At 43.6% G+C, this 18,738-nt stretch overlaps 1 protein-coding gene across 16 annotated transcripts in view; it reads left to right on the forward strand.

The window, feature by feature from the left end:
• SRCIN1 (SRC kinase signaling inhibitor 1) overlaps nucleotides 1-18,738 on the forward strand; it is a 386,975-nt gene that overhangs the window by 47,779 nt on the left and 320,458 nt on the right. For 12 of the 16 annotated variants that reach the window (XR_005555471.1, XR_005555472.1, XR_005555473.1 and 9 more), the window contains one exon: nucleotides 17,607-17,840. The exons of the other annotated variants lie outside the window; for them this stretch is intronic. Coding sequence is in view for 9 of the 12 variants with exons in the window: in XM_039333051.1 (XP_039188985.1) it covers nucleotides 17,607-17,840 (234 nt within the window). In the remaining 3 variants the exon portion in view is untranslated. The remainder of the gene's footprint in view (nucleotides 1-17,606; nucleotides 17,841-18,738) is intronic. 16 annotated transcript variants of the gene reach the window in all.

Consider the following 18,738-nt stretch of genomic DNA (forward strand, 5'->3'; position numbering starts at 1 on the left):
AACTCCGAAGACTACAAGAACGCCAGAAACAAACCCCTCCTCCCTCACAGCCACACATGAAACAAACAGTGCATAACATCTCAGATAGGATCCTCACCAAAGCCGAAACCAATGTCCTTTCCAAAGGATTCAACTTTGCAGTCGCTCCCAAACACATCCCCACTGAAACCATTATATGTGGAGTTGAAACCAGCCTGACCAAAATCAACCCTGATGACACTAACAGAATCAGACTCGAAATCACCAACATCCTCTGCACCAGCAAGCCACCCAAAAGCAGCTTAACCAAAGCACTACTTAACCTGAAAGAAGACACCAGCATAATAATCCTACCAGCAGACAAGGGCAACACTATGGTGGTTATGAGCACATCTGACTACCAAACCAAATTAACCAACCTACTCCAAGACTCCACATACAAACCCCTAAACACAGATCCCATCACCTACCTGGAAAAAACCACCAGATCCAAAATAAAAGCCTCCCCCATTAGCGAAGAGATCCAGCAAAGAATCATTCCCAGAGAGAAATCATCCAGATGCCCCACACTCTATGGTCTCCCCAAGATACACAAAGAAGGAACCCCACTCAGACCCATAGTCAACTCCATAGGCTCACCTCTACAAAACCTAGCCAAATTTCTCACCAAACAACTACAGCCCTATGCAGAATCCATCACGTCACACGTAAAAAAACTCATTCCATTTCATAGAGATCATAAGGAAACAAAACTTACAGCCCAGTGACCTACTCGTGAGCTTCGATGTCATATCCCTCTTCACCCAAGTGCCAATCAAAGAAGCCTTGACAGCTATCCAAAACAAATATAACCCCCCCCAAACACGTCCTAGATCTGACCAATCACTGTCTATCCAACACATACTTCATCTATAATGTACAAAAATACAAACAAATAGAAGGAGCACCCATGGGATCACCCCTCTCATCTATCATTGCAAACCTCTACATGAAACACTTTGAAACCCAAGCTCTAGAAAAATCTGATCACAAACCCAAACTCTGGCTTAGATACGTAGATGACACCTTCATAATCTGGCCACACAGGAAAGAAAAACTTGACAACTTCCTCACACACCTTAACAGCCTACACCCTAAAATACAGTTCACCATGAAAACAGAAGTTAATAACCAACTTCCCTTCCTGGATGTCTTAGTCTACAAGAAATCCAATGGCTCCCTAGGACACACCATCTACCAGAAGAAAACACACAAAAACTGTTATCTGCACGCTCTCTTACATCACCACCCAGCACAGATCAACTCCGTAACCAAGACACTCATCTCCAGAATAAAACGCTTAGCTGATGAACAACACCTAAAAACTGAACTACACACTCTCACTAATGTACTAACATCCAATGGATTCCAAAGAAATAAGATTACCAAACTAATCCAAAAAGAAACCCCCACTAAAATCCAAGACAGAGAACAAGAAAACGGCAAAGCCCTCCTCCCATACATAAAAGGCAACACAGAGAATCAGCAAGATCCTCAACAAACACAACATCAAGATACCAATCTGCACAAACAGAAAAATATCCACCATCCTAAGAAACCCCAAAGACAAAATTGAGTTAGAAAATCAAAGAATATATGAAATCTCATGCACTGCTTGTCCCACCACATACATCGGACAAACCAACAGAAGAATAAGTGCACGCATCGAAGAACATAAGAACTCAGTCAAAAAAGAGGAACCAACTTCTTCCCTGGTCCAACACCTTAAAGCCACAGGACATGAAATTGACTTTAAAAATACCAGAACCATTGCCAAAAGTGAACATTTCAATAACAGAATAATCAGAGAAGCCATCGAGATAGAAAAACGCCCACACAGCATGAACAAGCGAGATGATACCTCCTGCCTACCAGCCATTTGGAAACCCACCCTTATTGACAAACGACTCCCTAACACAAAAAATGATACCAGACCCACCCTCACAAAAACCACACAGGATGTCACCACCACACATCCACGCAAAAAGCAAACCCAAAGCCACACCAATGATGAGGCACGACCACAAACCAGAAACCAGACCACAGCTGCATCATTAGCCACTTTAAACCCCTCCAATCCATACATGAAGCAAACTGACACCCACCATGAAGATGAGGCATGACCACGAACGTGAAGCCAAACAACAGCAATGCAGCTCACCATCTCACATCCCCCTGCAACTCAGACTAACCCAAGCACAACAAAGCCCCCACCCAAACAGAACACTCCCCCATCCAATCAGAGCACAGCCAACCCCCCATCCAATCAGAGCACAGCCAAGCCCCTAACCAATCAGAACACACCTCCACCCAATCAGAACACAGCCAAGCTCCCACTCAATCAGTTCATACCCCTACTAGCAGTTAAAAGGAAGAAACAGCTACGATCACACATTGCTCCTAGAAGCAAGAAGCCGAAAACACCAGCCTGAAGATGACGAATAGGACTTCGTTGAAACGACGCCAAGACACTTCCAATTTGACGCGGGAGAAAACCTGAGTAACCAAAGACCTACATACAAACATCCGCGAAAACCTCAGAAAACATACATATATGCTTATAAGGCCACCAGTTTTTGCGCTCTGCTCATGGACCGAGTTACCAGTCTACCTGCCCCAATTGGCCGTATTGTTTCTAGCTGTCTTGTATCAGTCCATGTGTTCTTAAACTCAGGAATCATTTCCTCCCTCATGGTTGCTCTCCTTGTCTGCCTGGTTCATGTCTGAGTGCCTGTTGCTGTAGATTGGTTCCCTAACGCCTCTTGTCCTATGGCCACCCCTCCTTTTTGCTGTGCCCTGGCCCCCCTGCTTAGTTCTTGCCCAGGATGCACTGGGGATTCCTTCCTTTCAGCAGTTGTAGTTCTTTGTCGCATGGGCCAACTGTTCTGATCCTGCATGGTCGGCGCTCGTTGCACTTGTCGCAAGTTGTTACGCTGTTCCTCCCACTTCCTTAGTGCTTGATAAGCAGGCAGTAAGTCTATGTGGTGATTGATCGAGTGTCCGTCGGATAGCCAAGCCTCCTTGAGTAGTCGGCCTCCCTTGGTGGTATCCTGGCGGGCAATGGTCTCCGCCCCTGCAAGGTCGAACGTATGATTACAGCTGGCCATGTGTGCCCATACTTGTGAACATTGTTCCTGCCATTTAATGGCCAGCTCATGCTTGTGAATCCTGGTCCTGAGCCGTTTGGTTATCTCCCCAACGTAATTGTAGTGGCAGTTCTTGCATTTTATTCTATATACTATTGAGGATCTTTCTTCGTTGGGGAGAGGCTCTTTGTGGTGCATTACCTTAGCATGCAGGGTTTGGTCTGGTTTATGGGTGATGCTAATATTGTATGGGGCTAACATCCACACCGTTGCCTTTGACACGCTGTTGATATATGGCAATGTTGCTCATGCCATATATATAGATAGTCCTCAGCTTATAACTTCAGCTGAGCCCAAAATTTCCATTGCTTAAAGTGAGCCAGTTCTTAAGTGAACTTTGTCCCGTTTTATGACCATTTTTGCCACAATTGTTAAGCAAATCATTGCAGTTGTTAAGTGGATCTACTTTCCCTCATTGACTTTGATTATCAGAAGCTGGCTGGGAAAGTTGCAAATGATGATCACACAGTCCATGAGGCTGCAACTGTGGTAAATACATGCTAGTGGCCAGGAGACTGAATTCTTAACATATGACAATCAAACCAGTGAAAACTGGTGAAAGGTTACAGTGATGTTGTAACTTTTAACGGTCACTAAACTAATGGCTCTAAATTGAGAATTACCTGTACTCCCCACTTGTCCACTCCCCTCCCCCTCTCCCTCCCCACCCCACCTTTCTCTTTCAATCTAAAAAAGATAAACAGTCTGTTGCGTCCTTCGCGAAATGGCAATGACACGAGAAGCAGTTGTAGTTCTCAGGAACTTCTTTATTTCTGTTCAGCATACTGGTTACAAGATGCCGACAACGCCCAAATCTCCCGGCCTCTTTTATAGGCCATTCCCGGGCCAATCTGCAACATTTGGCGTGCCAGCACCCGCGCATGCGCGCAAGTGCTGGCGACAGCCAGTCTGGTCCCGGGCAGCTTGCACCTGCCCAGGACCATTGCAATGCCCCGAGCCTGCTTCCACAGGCTCAGGACATAACACCCCTCCCCCCCGGCTAAGACTATGATCATACAATAATAACATACAACCTAATGCGAGCATGGTGCCCATACTACCTAGTGCCAGTTATTTCCTCTGCTTCTATCATTCCCAGTGTTCTATTTTCCTATGTGTACAGGAATGTTCTCTGTTAACTCTGTTTTGCCAGTAGAGTTACAAAATCTTCTAAATACTTAGGAGATCTTCTGGCTCTCTGTGACCTCCTGACTTCTGGGTACCTGCCAAGTACCCCTTGACTGAGGGGTGATGCATACCTGTCCCCCCTGTTACACCCTGGTGATTCCCAAGGACTGTGCTCCAATGCCTGGCCTGCTTGCTTGCCCACCGAGCTCGTCAGGCCAGGGCTTCTTTCTCTGTTTGACCTGGTTGTCCTGCCTAGCTGCAGGCTCTCTGGCCCTCTTAAGTGACTGTCACTGTTGGGCGATTCTGTAGAACCTCCCAGGTCCGTCCAAGACCCGTCAGGAGGTTGTCTTTCCCCTTGTTCCGGTTCTGTCCCCGGGCTTGTGGGGTTTTCAGTGCTGTCCCAAAACTCAGTTGTCCCCTGAGTGAAGTCAGAGGTGTTGTAGTTGGGATTTGGTTCCTCGACCACCTCCCTGTATGCTTGCCCCCTTCTAGGGACAGGGGTAGTGTCGGGCCAACTACAGGGAATGTGTGCCAGCTCTCTTGCAGGGTGTGATTTGTTTGGATGCTCCCGGATATCCTCCCTGACTGGAGTACTGAGTGATGCGGGTGAATAGTGATTATGCCCCCGGGGTGACTCCCTGGCTGGAGTAGGCACTGGTGCCTGATATCTAGTTGGGCTCCGTGAATTCCTGTTTGGAGCACTCGCGGAACTTTGGAATGGGCTGTCTGTAGCCTCCTCGTTAATGATGGGCAGCAGCCTGTACTCTTCCCTTTGCCCTAAAGAGTCCCCCTCCCCCCCTGGAAAAGATCCAGGAGTCTCAGTGGGAAGGTCCCGTCTAGTGCGGAGCTGGTCGATGTGTGACGCAGGACACGACCGTTGTCCAGAGACACCTCGTAAGACAGAGGACCTGTGACTCTGGATACAGTGGCGGGGACCCATGAATGGCCAGGCCCATAGTTACGAGTCCAAACCGGGGCACCCACAAGCAGTTGTCTAGGTGCCCTGGGGTGTGTGAGTGTGGAAGGAAGTCTGTCCGAATGCAACCGGTCAAGCTTGGTAGTCAGTTTGCACCCCCAACGAAGTTCAGCTGGGCTCCTCCCGGTAGAAGTGGATGGTGTAGTGCGATAAGAAAGGAGGAAGTCAGCCAGCCTGTGATGCCAGTCTCCATAGGTAATTTTCTTCAAGGCGTCCTTGGTGATGCGAACCATGCGTTCAGCCATACCGTTGGTGGACGGGTGGAAAGGCGCAGAGGTGGCATGACGAATCATGTTGGCCTGTAAGAAAGCTTGGAATTTGGAAGAAGTGAATTGAGGGGCGTTGTCAGACACGAGGACGTCTGGAAGCCCGTGTGCAGCAAAAATCCCCCTCAGTACTTGAATAGACTTTGCAGTGGTGGTGGAAGAGACAGGTACAACCTCAAGCCATTTTGAATGGCTATCAACTAGGACCAAAAAGAATTGACCCTGAAAAGGCCCAGCGTAGTCAATGTGCACCCTAGACCATGGAGACTGTGTTTCCTCCCATCTATGTACAGGAGCTTGGGGCATTTTGGGGCGCGAGCGTTGACAAAGGTGGCATGCGTGCACCTTAGCTTCAATGTCTCTATCTAACCTAGGCCACCACAAATGGCTGCGTGCAAGCGCCTTCATGCATACAATGCCAGGATGACCCTCGTGGAGGGAACCTAAGACCCTAGTCCTCATTGAGGTAGGAATGACAACTCTGCTTCCCCAAAGCAGACAACCCTGGAGGTGGACAACTCGTTCCTTTTGGACCAGAAACTCTGAAACTCAGTGCCAGGACAGCTCTCTGGCCATCCAGATAAAACCCAAGAAAGGACACGTGAAAGTGTGAGATCTGTGGCTGATTCAGCGGCCACATCCCTGGCATCTAAAGGAGACTCAGGCAAGGCCTGAATGGAGAGGATATTGATAGTTGGTGCAGGGTCAGCTTCTATTACCGGCAGGGGTAATCTACTGAGGCCATCAGCATGGCCCATTTCCTTCCCAGGTTTGTGAAGTAAGGAGAAATCATAGGCAGACAGAAAGATAGACCATCTCAGCATTCTGGGGGAGATGATCTGGGGAGTTTGTTTATATGTGGTAAACAGTCCCAACAAAGGCTTATGGTCAGTGAAGACCGTGAAATGCCTGCCATATAAAAAATCATGGAATTTTTTGATTCCAGCAACAACAGCTAAAGCCTCCCTGTCTATTTGAGCATAATTTCGCTCAGCAGAAGACAAGGTTCTGGAGTAATATGCAATAGGAACCTGAGTTCCGTCTGATCTGAGGTGGCTTAGTACGGCTCCCACCCCATAAGGAGAAGCATCACAAGCGATGCACACAGGAAGGGATTCATTGAAATGTGCAAGCACACTGTTAGAAGTGAGTAAGGCCTTGACCTCATTGAAACTTGCTTCGTGTTTTTGTGACCACTGCCACACTGCCTGTTTGTCCAGAAGCCTGCGAAGAGGCTCGGCTACACTAGCCTTGTTTGGGAGGAAGGAGTTATAGAAATTCAGAAGGCCCAGAAAAGCCTGTAGTTCGGCCTTGGACTTTGGCCTAGGGGCATGCATAATGGCTTCCAGTTTGGATTCAGCAGGGTGAATACCGGTAGCATGGATTTTGAATCCCAGAAAATCTGTAGAAGGCACTCCAATTTTACATTTGTCCTTCTTAAATTTGAGGCCAGTTTTCCTGAACCTCAGCAGAACAGCCCTTAATCTCTCAGCTAAGTTGTGTGTAGAGTCCCCTGCAATTAGGACATCATCAAAATAGGGGCAAACCCCTGTTATACCCCGTAGTGTGTTTTCCATTACGCTTTGGAAAATTCCAGGAGCGACATTTACTCCAAATTGTAACCTCTTTACCTTGAATGCCCCCCTATGAGTCACAATGGTCTGAGCTACAGCAGCAGCAGCATCAACAGGCAGCTGTTGATACACCTGAGCTAGGTCAAGCTTTGCAAAAACGCGCCCCCCCCTTGAGGGAGGCCAGGATATGACTGACCACAGGAACAGGATTTAGAGTGCATTTGTAATCTGCACAGATGTGAATGTCCCCATTTGCCTTAAGAGGCGTGACAATGGGGGTCTCCCAAGGACTGGAGTCGACAGGTTCTAAGACTCCTTGCTGAATCAATTTGTCTAATTCAGTGTCAATTTTACCCTTTAAAGCAAAAGGAACGCTTCTTGCTTTAATTCTAATAGGGGTGACAGTGGGGTCTAGCTTCAGTGACACAGGGGGTCCTTTGTACGTGCCCAGCTGGGGGCTGAAAACATCTGCAAATTCTTTGCAGACTTCTTGTAGGTCAAGTGTTTGCAAACTATTGAGCCCTGTGACGTGTATTCCCAAGGCCTCAAACCAATCGAGTCCTATGAGACTCGTTCGTTCCCCCCCTACTACTATTACATCTAGTGGACCTTCAAAATCCTTATACTGTACGTTAAGGGTGGCCTCCCCCTTAACACACACTCTGGAGTTTTGAAAGTCTGTTAACACAATGTCGGAAGGCCTCAGCTTGGCCTGAAATCCGCTGCCAGAACAAATCTTCCTAAACGTGTGCATGGAAATGATCGAGAGTGCAGACCCCGTATCCAGTTCCATAGCCAATGGAACCCCTTGTAGCTTCACTTTAAGTGACAGCTTTTTCTTGATGGGCTTGTGTGTGCCTGTCTTGTAAATGCTTCTTTGCGAAGCGCAGAACCCCACCCTGTTTTGACTGGGAACCCTGGTACCTTTCAGGCGCAATTCTTCCCAAGGTTTTACCTTCTGACGGCCCAGACATACAGCTGCAATGTGTCCCTGCTTTCCGCATGCTCTACAGATAGCGGAGCGGAATCTACAGTCGGTCCTCTTGTGGCGACCTCCACAAGCGAGGCACTTGGGGAGAGCTGAAGAGCTTCCTTTCTGTTTCCCTTCTTTCGTGGGGTAGAGATGGTCTACTTCATCGTCAGGATCCTCCTCTGGGTTCCTTTGGGCTCCTTCCTGGTGCACGGACGCAGCCTCTGGAGTGCTTCTGATCGGCCTCATGTTCTCAATGGTGCCGCCTGCTGCCTCTTCTGCGGTAACCGCTCTCAAGGCATCTTGGAATGATAAGTCTTCTTTAGCAAAAAGTCTCTGCTGTAATTCTCTATGCCTCAGTCCGCATACAAATCTGTCTCTCATCCGTTCTTCTAGATCCTTGAACTCACAGTGTTTAGCGGCTTTTCTCAGCGCAGCAATGTATTCTTTGGCTGATTCTCCGGGTCGCTGATCCCTTTGTTCGAAGGTGTGGCGCCAAGCGATGACGGACAGCTTGGGCTGGAAGTGTTCCTTGAGTAGTTTTTTGAGATCTCTGTAGTTAACAGATTCTAGAGGTACAGGTGTTGCTATGTTTTCAGCGATTTCGTCTTGACAGCAAATGCACAGCAGGGTGGTGGCCTTCAAACTATCTTCTCTTACTTGGTTGACTTTAAGATAGTTTTCCACCCTGGCTACGTAAGACTCCCATCTTTCCGGATGCGAGACGTCGAATTCTGAAAGTCTTCCTACTTTTGCCATTTTTGTAGAAAAGGAAGGGTCTATCAGCCAGCCTACCCCCGATGCTCACTGGATTGGCAGGTAGCTGCCGAGTCAATGCCGTTCCTACCACTCAGGACTCTCTCCGGTAAGCTTACACCTGTCTTCAGTCGATGTAAGGCAATCCCACCTTCGTCGCCAGTGTTGCATCCTTCGTGAAATGGCAATGACACGAGAAGCAGTTGTAGTTCTCAGGAACTTCTTCATTTCTGTTCAGCATACTGGTTACAAGACGCCGACAACGCCCAAATCTCCCGGCCTCTTTTATAGGCCATTCCCGGGCCAATCTGCAACATTTGGCGCGCCAGCACCCGCGCATGCGCGCACATGCTGGCGACAGCCAGTCTGGTCCCGGGCAGCTTGCACCTGCCCAGGACCATTGCAATGCCCCGAGCCTGCTTCCACAGGCTCAGGACATAACACAGTCCTTTTTCTTACAGCCATATCTCTGTCCTATTTTGTTTGCAGACTTGCTGATGTAATAGAATGAAGCCTAACATGAGCCTAAGAAAAGTGTTATCCACATTGCTAAGTGAACAGAGAATCATTCTTGGCAAAAAAACAATAACAAAAAAAAACTTACCTGAAATATTGAATGCAGATTCTAGTTTATAAAGATCCTAAAACTCATAGTCTGCTGAGCAAATTGGCTGCATACTGATTCTTAGAAGAACAGTTCTTCCACATGTGAATTTATTTTGTTAAAAAGACAGACAACATTACTAAATCACTTATTTAAAGCTTATCTCCCTTTTGCAGTTTGAAGTACTTGATATATGACATTAAAAACAATTATTAATAATCGATCTTAAAAACATAATCACCAAATCTAACAAGAGTTAGCCCTTTGAACTTTCCAAGAATTATTTCTGATTTGAGATGCATAGAATCCTGCTGTATATAGAGATGTTGCAGAGAGTGTCATGCAACAATTTTCCTATCTGTTGCTATGGTTACTAGTCATTTCACTGAGTGATCTAGCCCATTACAGCCCACTAGTGCCCTGACGTAAGCCATTTGACATATTATTGCCAACTGAATTTCTGCAATAGGACTCACCCAGGTGAACCTGAAAGAATATACACCTGTTTCTGCAACACGCTCAACCTGATCGGCCCTGATCCAGTGTGAGTTCCTTTTTAGGGGTTCTGGTAGCACACAATCACACCTACTAGTTGAAGAAGCTAGTTGTTGCCCACAGAAACATTTGTTCCTAACTCTGGTGATGCCAAAATGAGGAAATGTATGTTAATATGACAATGTAAGCTCCATTTTTTCATATTTATGTTATGAATACAAGCCATTTAGAGCTTTAAACATAGAATAGTAAACTGGAGTTCCATTTTGTATGAATTTCTCAATATTTTCTTCGCAAGCTGGACTTTCCATATCAATTCAACCTCCATATAGCAGTCTTTCTGAACATTACAACAGTTCTGTCATCTCTACTTGGCGTGGGCTGTTGAGGCTGGTGCAGTTCAGCAAACCCCTGTAGCGCTAAATTGCAGAATGTTGCAATGAATTATGTTAATATAATATTGGTTTTAAAAATGCATGTGCAGCAATGGATAGGCCTTTTTAAAAATAGATAATACTAACTTAATAACTATTGCAAATCTACTTCTTAAGGGGATTGCAGGCCCACCTAAAATACAGCAGGCATAATCATATCCCTTTTGCTACCTTCTTGCTTCAGAACAAAAAAAATATTATTGAGCTCCAATAAAATTTCATGTATCTAGTTCATTGCTAATTCCAAACATTGATTCAGGATTACCTTGACTCAAGGATTGTTATGAAAATAAAAAATGCTTGTGACAGAAAGTTTATGTCCCTGGAATCATATTCTATTATTGTGATAATTGTCTGCCATTGCGAAATACTATTTAGACCTAAAATCATGCTCCCTCTGCTTCAGGGCATATAATGGGTAGACCAGACATGTCAAACTTGCGATATCACATGACGTCGTGCAACGTATAGGAGCTTTTTTCCCATTGCTGGCAATGGGGTGGGTGTGGTTTCCTGGTGACATGTCCGGCCTGTGGGCTGGCAGTTTGACATCCCTGGGGTAGACTATGATATTATTGAAGATAAATACCTTCATAATTAGGAATGTATGCTGCAATTCCTGCTTATAATAGGGGTTTGACCCAGAATTCAGAATTCATATAATTTTGTTTTGAACTTACAATCTAGGCAACTCTCTGGTTGGTTCATATGCTACATTCATATTCTGATTGGTTTTGACTTGTGATTTATTAACTATATTGTAGTACACTGTGGACAGGAATATATTTAAACCATCTCCTTCAAAAACTTCTTTAACAAAAGATAATAAGTTAAGCCCAAACCTAGGTAAAATTTGAAAAGAAACCAGAAATCCTATACTTAAACCTTCTGCCAATAGAGGAGCACAGGATTAGCTATGTAATTATGCTGCATTATGCTACATGGGCACAAGATCGACAAGAAAGTCACTTATAAAATGAATGAAACCAAATCTGGTTACAAAAAAGAATTTATTTGGGAAAGAAAAATATATGAAAAGGAGAAGGAAACAAACACACATAGGTTTTCATATAAAATCAATACAGTCAGCCTAGCTCAACTGGGTACATATTACTTCTTTAAAAAGCCCTTGGGTTTTATTGTGTTCAAGATTCATTGCAGATGGCATGATTGGAAACAGATAGTCTAGATTTCCCGCTGGACTATTTGCAGACAAGTCTGACACACTCGGAGTCCCCCCTCCCCAAGAGTAATAGCATTTGTTTTATAAAATGTATAAAATAAGTGAAAACTGGTTTCTCTGGGAAGATCAACCATTGCATTGCCTAGTCAAGAAAAACGATCCATCTCTGATATCCTGGATTAGGCAGCAGATCCTGTAGTTAAATTATTGGAATAGAATTGGGGAGACATGGATTCTAATAGAACATTGGAATTTACTAGCAAGAGTAGAGTAGAGTAGAGTAGAATAGAGTAGAGTAGAGTAGAGTAGAGTAGAGTAGAGCTGGAAGGGACCTTGGAGGTCTTCTAGTCCAGCCCCCTGCTCAAGCAGGAGAACCTATATCAGCGAAGGTGAACCTATTAGAGACCAAGTGTCCCAAAACCACTCTGCCGCCTCGCCCGACCCCACCGCGCCCTGCCTCCTGCCCGCCCCTGCTCCGCCACTCTATCCCACCCCACCCCCACCCCACCCCACACTCTGTCCCACCCACCCGCAGGGCCACCCACCGCCTCCACAGCCTGCTGCAGCAGATTGCCCAGGTGGTCCTGCAGCGCCATGGCAGTCATGCCCTCCGCCCATGCCCCGCAGCATCATTTGCACGCAACAGGGCACTTTGGGCAGAGTCTTGTCCATGCTGCCCGGCTGCCATGTCCTTGGCTGCGCTGGTCCATGTGGGCCACACCCAGGGGCGACTCACCTTCGGGGGGCTGCTAGTGAAGAGGGGGCCATGGAGGCAGGTGGGGACAGGGCAACAGTGCGCGTGCCCACAGAGAGGGCTCTGAGTGCCGCCTTTGGCACGTGTGCCATAGGTTCGCTACCACTGACCTATATCATCTCAGACAAGTGATTGTCCAGTCTCTTTTTAAGAGTGCCCACAATTTCTGAAGGCAAACTGTTCCACTGGTTAATTGTTCTCACTGTTAGGAACTTTCTCCTTAACTCTAGGTTGCTTCTCTCTTTGATTAATTTCAAACCATTGTTTCTTGTCCTGTCTTCTGGTGCTTTGGAGAACAATTTGACCCCATCTTCTTTGTGGCAGTCCCTCAAATACTGGAATACTACTATCAGTATTCCAGTATTTCTTCTTTTCTTTAGACTAGATAAACCCAAGTCCTGCAACCATTCTTCATAAGTTTTAATCTTAGTTCAGTTGCTCTTCTCTGAACTTTTTCCAAGGTCTCAACATCTTTTTTGTAGTATGGTGATCAAAATTGGTTGCAGTATTCCAGTTGTGGTCTCACTAGGGTTTTATAAAATACTTCTTGTAATCTTGATTCTATGCCTCTATTTATACAACCCAGGATTGTATTAGCTTTTTTGGCTGCTGATGCACACTGCTGGATCATCAAGTAATTGTTCACTAGGACTTCAAGGTCCCTCTCACAGTTACTGATTTTGAGCCAGGTCTCACCTAATCTGTACTTATATCTTTGATTTTTCCAGCCTAAATGTAAAACTTAGCTTTTCTCCACATTAAAACTCATTTTGTTGGATAGGGCTCATTGTTCAAGTTTGTCAAGATCTTTTTGGATCCTGAGCTTGTCTTCTGGGGTATTGGCTACTCCTACCAGTTTGGTGTCATCTGCAAATTTGATGAGTTCCCCTTCTATTCCCTCATCTAAGTCATTTATGAAGATATTGAAGAGTACTGGACCTAAGACGGAACCTTGTGGTAACCCACTGCTTACTTTCCTCCATGTGGATGTAGTACCATTAAGGATGACTCATTAAGTACAGTTTGTCAGCCAGTTACAAATCAGTCTGGTGGTGATGCTGTTTATTCCACCTTTTTCTAGCTTACCAAGCAGTAGGTTGCGGTCTACTTTGTCAAATGGCTTATTGAAATCTAAGTATACTATGTCCACAGCGTTTTGCTGGTCTACTAATTTGGTCACTTTATCAAAGAATGAAATAAGATTGGTCTGGCATGATCTGTTTTTAACAAACATGTGCTGGCTACCAGTTACAACTTTGTTTCCTTCTAGTTGTTCGCAGATCTGTTTTTTAATTATCTTTTCCAGAATCATCCCAGGTATTGATATTAGACTGATTGGCCCATAGTTTCCTGGGTGTGTCTTTTTTCCTTTCCTGAAGATGGGAACCACATCAATCCTTTTCCAATCCTCAGGTACTTCCCTGGTGCTCCAGGATTTTTGAAAGATATGGTGCAATGGTTCTGAGATAACATCTGCCAGCTCCTTCAGAACTCTGGGATGTAATCTGTTGGGTCCCAGTGATTTATATCCATCAAGGCTGGATTGGTGCTCTCTTACCATTTTCTTGCTTATTTTAATTTTTGTTTCTAGTTTGTCTTTTGCAATATTTTTTTTGTATGTTGTGCTATAGTTTGTTTTTGTGTGAAGATCGATGCAAAGAATGAGGTAAGCAGCTCTGCTTTCTTCATATTGCTTGTTACTTCCTTGCCATATTCTCTCTTTAGTGGACCTATAGTTTCCTTGAGTTTTTTCTTGTTTTTAATATGTTGAAAGAATTTTTTTTATTATCCTTGGTTTCTGTTGCAAATCTTTGTTCATTCTGACCCTTTGCTTTCCTGACTTCATCTTTGCATGTTCTAGCTGTCTGCTGATAATTAGCCTTAGTTATGTGTCCCTTTTTCCATTTTTTGCACTTGTCCTTTTTATCTTTCAGTTTGTCTGAGATATCTTTGTGCAGCCATGCTGGTTTCTTCTTGACTTTCTTGTTTTTCTTTTTCAATGGTATTGTGCTGGACTGGGCTTTTATGATATCATTATTCAGAGTTCCCCATGCTTCTTGAGTTGTTTTCCCCTTTAGGATTTTCATCCATGTAATATTTTCTAGGTTCTCTCTGAATTTGTTAAAGTCAACTCTTTTGAAGTTTAAGACATGGTTGAATTATTTTCTATGCTTTTGTTTGCATTATATTGAATTTCAGTATGACATGGTAATTTTCCCCCAAGGTTCCGGCAACTTCAACTCCCTCTATCACTTTTTCTCTATTAGTAAGAATTAGGTCCAGTATAGTTTTACTTCTAGTTCCCTCCTCTACCTTTTGGATGACAGAGTTGTCTGCTAGGTTGGTTAGGAATCAGTTTGATCTGCCGCTTGTTGCAAGGTTTGTCTCCCAGCTGATATCTGGGTAGTTGAAGTCTCACATTACTGCTGTGGTATGTTTCCTACATACATTTAATAACTGGTTGGCAAAGATTCCATCTATTCCTTCTGATTGGTTGGATGGCCTGTAATATACCCTATGGCAATGTCACTTTTTTCCCTTTTACATTGACCCCTATAGATTCTGGAGGGCTTTTATCTATGATCATGTGCATTTCTGTAGATATGTAGCATTCTCTTACATATAGTGCAACTCCCCCTCCTCTTTTTGTAGTTCTGTTTCTTTTGAACAATTTGTATCCATCCCTCAGGCCATTCCAGTCATGGGTTTCGTCCCACCAGGTTTCTGTAATGCCAACTATGTCATACCTGTCCTTGTGTACTATTACTTTTAGTTCACCCTGTTTGTTCCCCAAGCTTTGAGCATTTGTATATAAACATTTAAGACTTTTATGCCTGCCCCTGGGTATGTTTCCTGCATCTCCTGATTGTTGTTTGATTTTTTTCTTTTTTCTCATCACTCCAAACCTCATTGTTTGATTTGTTTTCTTGGGATTTATGATTGGTTTTGTGTTCTAGAGATTCTAAAGATTGGTCACCCTTCCTCCTCAATTTTAGTTTAAAGCCATTCTAATGAATTGCCAGCTTGGCTGACTTCAGAAAAGAGTTGGGCCAATTCCGGGAAAACGTGGGGATTAACAGAAATTAGCCTGGATGGCAGTGTGACTACCTTAGAAAACCATCTGCTGGGAGACTAGTGGGCTTCCTTGTGTGGTGGGTTGGCCACTGTGAGAACAGCCTGCTGGACTAGATGGATCAGGGATCCAATCTAACAAGATACTGTTTATGTATTCTATTCTCAGTCACAGAGGCTCACTGGTTGCATCTGTCAGTCATTTTTTTCCTCAGCTCTGTCATAGAAAAATAGATATAATTGTATACCAAATTAAAAAAAAATTGAAATCAGAAGTTAATGCCACCTTCCTGGCGACCTTTGGGCTCAATCTAGTTTTCCCTAATTGTGCCATTTTACGAACGGGATTGATTATATTGGAAATGTTTTTAGGGAAAACAATAATTCCATTGATTCAGACCTCTCAGCATGGGATCAACTTGCCAGATGCTTTAGAGAGCATTATTGTGCCATACCTCCACTAAGGGTTTACATGTTAAATAGTTTGCTGTGTGTTTGTGCAGTATGTAAATCAGCTTGTAATTTACCTCTTTAAATCTACCCATTCATAGGATATGTATTTACTGGCAGACCTTGAATGAATCATTATTTCATAACCTATTTAACTCACAAGGTCGTTGTTCCAAAGATGACATCAGAAAACTTTTCTCATATAGTATATGCTGGCCCAAGACCCCAGGGCAAGGGCAGAATGTAAATAAACAAGGAAATGTCATACTCAAAATAAGCAAACTTAACATTTGTAACAGGGGCAGATTACAAAAATGTTCAGGTACTTGTATTCAGAATTCTGTTTAAGATTCCTCCTTTATATTCACTTTTTCAGATGGATAAAATGGTAATTAGCCTCTGTTGTTCTTGAAATTCCATCTTTTAATGTTTTTTCCCTTCCTTTTTGTGTTAGTGGACTCACTGGAATGAAGGGTAGGGACGGAAAGAAGAAATGAAATCAACAAAAATAATTTGGGGATTTCCCAGTCTGTCCCTATTCACTGCACTGCATGTAAAAAGCTGATAAAGGACGCTCAAGGACAACGCTACCAAGAATCTTCTTCCCCCCCCCCTTCCTGACGAATGAGAAAAAAAATCAACATTCTTCTAGTTAATTCAGAGTTGCCAAGCCATTTTCCAACCAATTTTCATGATGAAGCCTTAATTGTAGAAAGGCATCCATTCTGCTGCTTACAAATACAAGCATTACTATATTTTGTGCCTTTCAAAATTTACATAGATTTCAGAAATTTATTTTGACACATTTAAAAGATGGACTTTTTCTTAATATATTTATAGATTCCAGAACTGAAGAACTAAAAGAATCAGTTCCCTGAAAGAGTCAAAAGTCAATGATAAACACAGAGGGCACAATTTATTGGTAAATTTATATAGCCACCCACTGGCATATGTTTTTGGTTCATAGATCCAGAAAAAGTAAATTAATTATATTTAAAGATAAAACACAATAATTAAAACACAATTAAAAATAAGGTACCACATAAAAACCAACTTTCTAACAAAAGTGGATAAGCTAAAATGCTAATGAATGAGGTAGACAAAGTCAGTTTTATAGCAGGGGTACAATTGTACTTTGTTGTGTAAAAAGATATGTTGGGGTTCCATTCTTTATAATTTACATCATATGATTTTCTTTTAAAGAAAGTATTTTGTATGTGTATGTGCATTTTGGAATCAGAGTTGATTCCTGGCAATTGCCCGGATGCAGTTTTTGTGGCAGCATTTTCAGAAGCAGTTTGGCACTGCCTTCTTCCAAGAGCTGGGAGAGAATGTCTGGCTTAAGGTCACCTAGCAGACTGGATCTCACCACCGCCTGGTTTCTGGCTCGGGTGTTTAACCTCACATCAAACTGATTTTTGCAATGATAAACAGGTGTGATTAAAAGAAAGATATATTATAGCAATACACTATTTGAAATATCTTTTTCATCCCCTGTTCACAGTGTTAGCGGTGGTAGACCTGAAAACACTGCCTGCTCTACCGAAGCCTTTGGAATTACTGTGTTGCCAATTTGGCAAGTAGAATGGCTGTATTGGTCTCTAAATATTCAAAGACATTCTTTCCATCTGTAGTCTCTGCCAATGTCCCAGTGCTTCCCATTACATCCAACAGAAATAATTCCTCCTTGTGACTGTGGCTCCACTCTTGTACAGGAGACCTATTCTTGGATGTGTGCTGCATCTGTGGTACTGAACCTGCAAATGCCTATGTTCCCTAGGGCTTGGTGGAGCTTCGGCTTCTCCTTCTGACCCAGGAGAGGGACGATCTGCCTCCTGGTGGTCTGAGCCTGGAACTGCGCCGTGTGGAGCCTGTGGCACATCTGTCCCTGAGCCGTGCAAAGCCTGTGGCATGTCCAGTTCTTCTTCGTCTTCTGACGAGGAGTCTTCCAGAAGAGATATCATACTGGCCCCTATTCCCAGATGTATGAGGGGCTTGTTGCAGATACTCAGTGGTGAGCGAAAGGCATTCTGCATGTTTAGAAACACATCTCTGTTCTTTCATGTATTTGGGGCTCAGCCCATGAATTGACATCAGTTTTGTAGTTTAACCCTGGCCCAGTTTAAACCCTGAATGTCCCTTTAATTCTTTGAGAGTTTGTTTCAGTCTGCACAATGAAATATGATAAGGTTCAAACCTACCTGGGTCTACAATGTAAAATTTCTTGCAACTGTTTAGCAGGAAGCCAAAGGTATATAAATAGGATATGTGACTCAGCATATGTATGAAGCATGTGGCTTAGCATAGATGAAATATTGCTCCAATTATACTGGTATTCAGAAGTAGAAATCTAAGGTATATGGAATGTATGATTTGTTTATATTCTTTTTTACCGGCCAATCGGGTGTTTGAGCAGGCAGGAATCTTTGAATGGCTGGTTTCATCCTGTGCCCAGTTATTAATCATGGGTTATAAGCAGCAATATGTGTAACTAAAATCATACTATAGCTTGTGACTTCTTATGTTTTGTGAACTCATCCCAAGGATTCAAGTCTTTCCTTTTGTTTTTGATTCAGTGCTTTCTGCTTTTACCTGAACAGGATAGCTTGGGCAGTGATCATTCAGTATTTTTTTCCATAGAGTAAAATGACTAAAATATTTCTTGGGTTCAAAAGGAGCTTAGTTCTGGTGCAGTCCTTATTTGCCACTTTTGGTATTTTTTACACTCTGTTTATATTAAAAATATGGGGGTTGCATTCTTTAAAGGTTGGGGTAAATTAGATTTTTTTTCTCTTGTTCCAGTAGCATAATGGCCAATAATAGATTTGAACCAAAAGCTCAGGTTGTGTCAGAGTTCCTTTCATCCAAGGTATTTAGACTATTAAAAAAAACTTTTATACTTCCCTTTGTTA

The sequence above is a fragment of the Crotalus tigris genome, unplaced genomic scaffold (assembly GCF_016545835.1).
Source record: "Crotalus tigris isolate CLP2741 ecotype Arizona unplaced genomic scaffold, ASM1654583v1 scf7180000024472.5447098, whole genome shotgun sequence".
Taxonomy (NCBI): domain Eukaryota; kingdom Metazoa; phylum Chordata; class Lepidosauria; order Squamata; family Viperidae; genus Crotalus; species Crotalus tigris.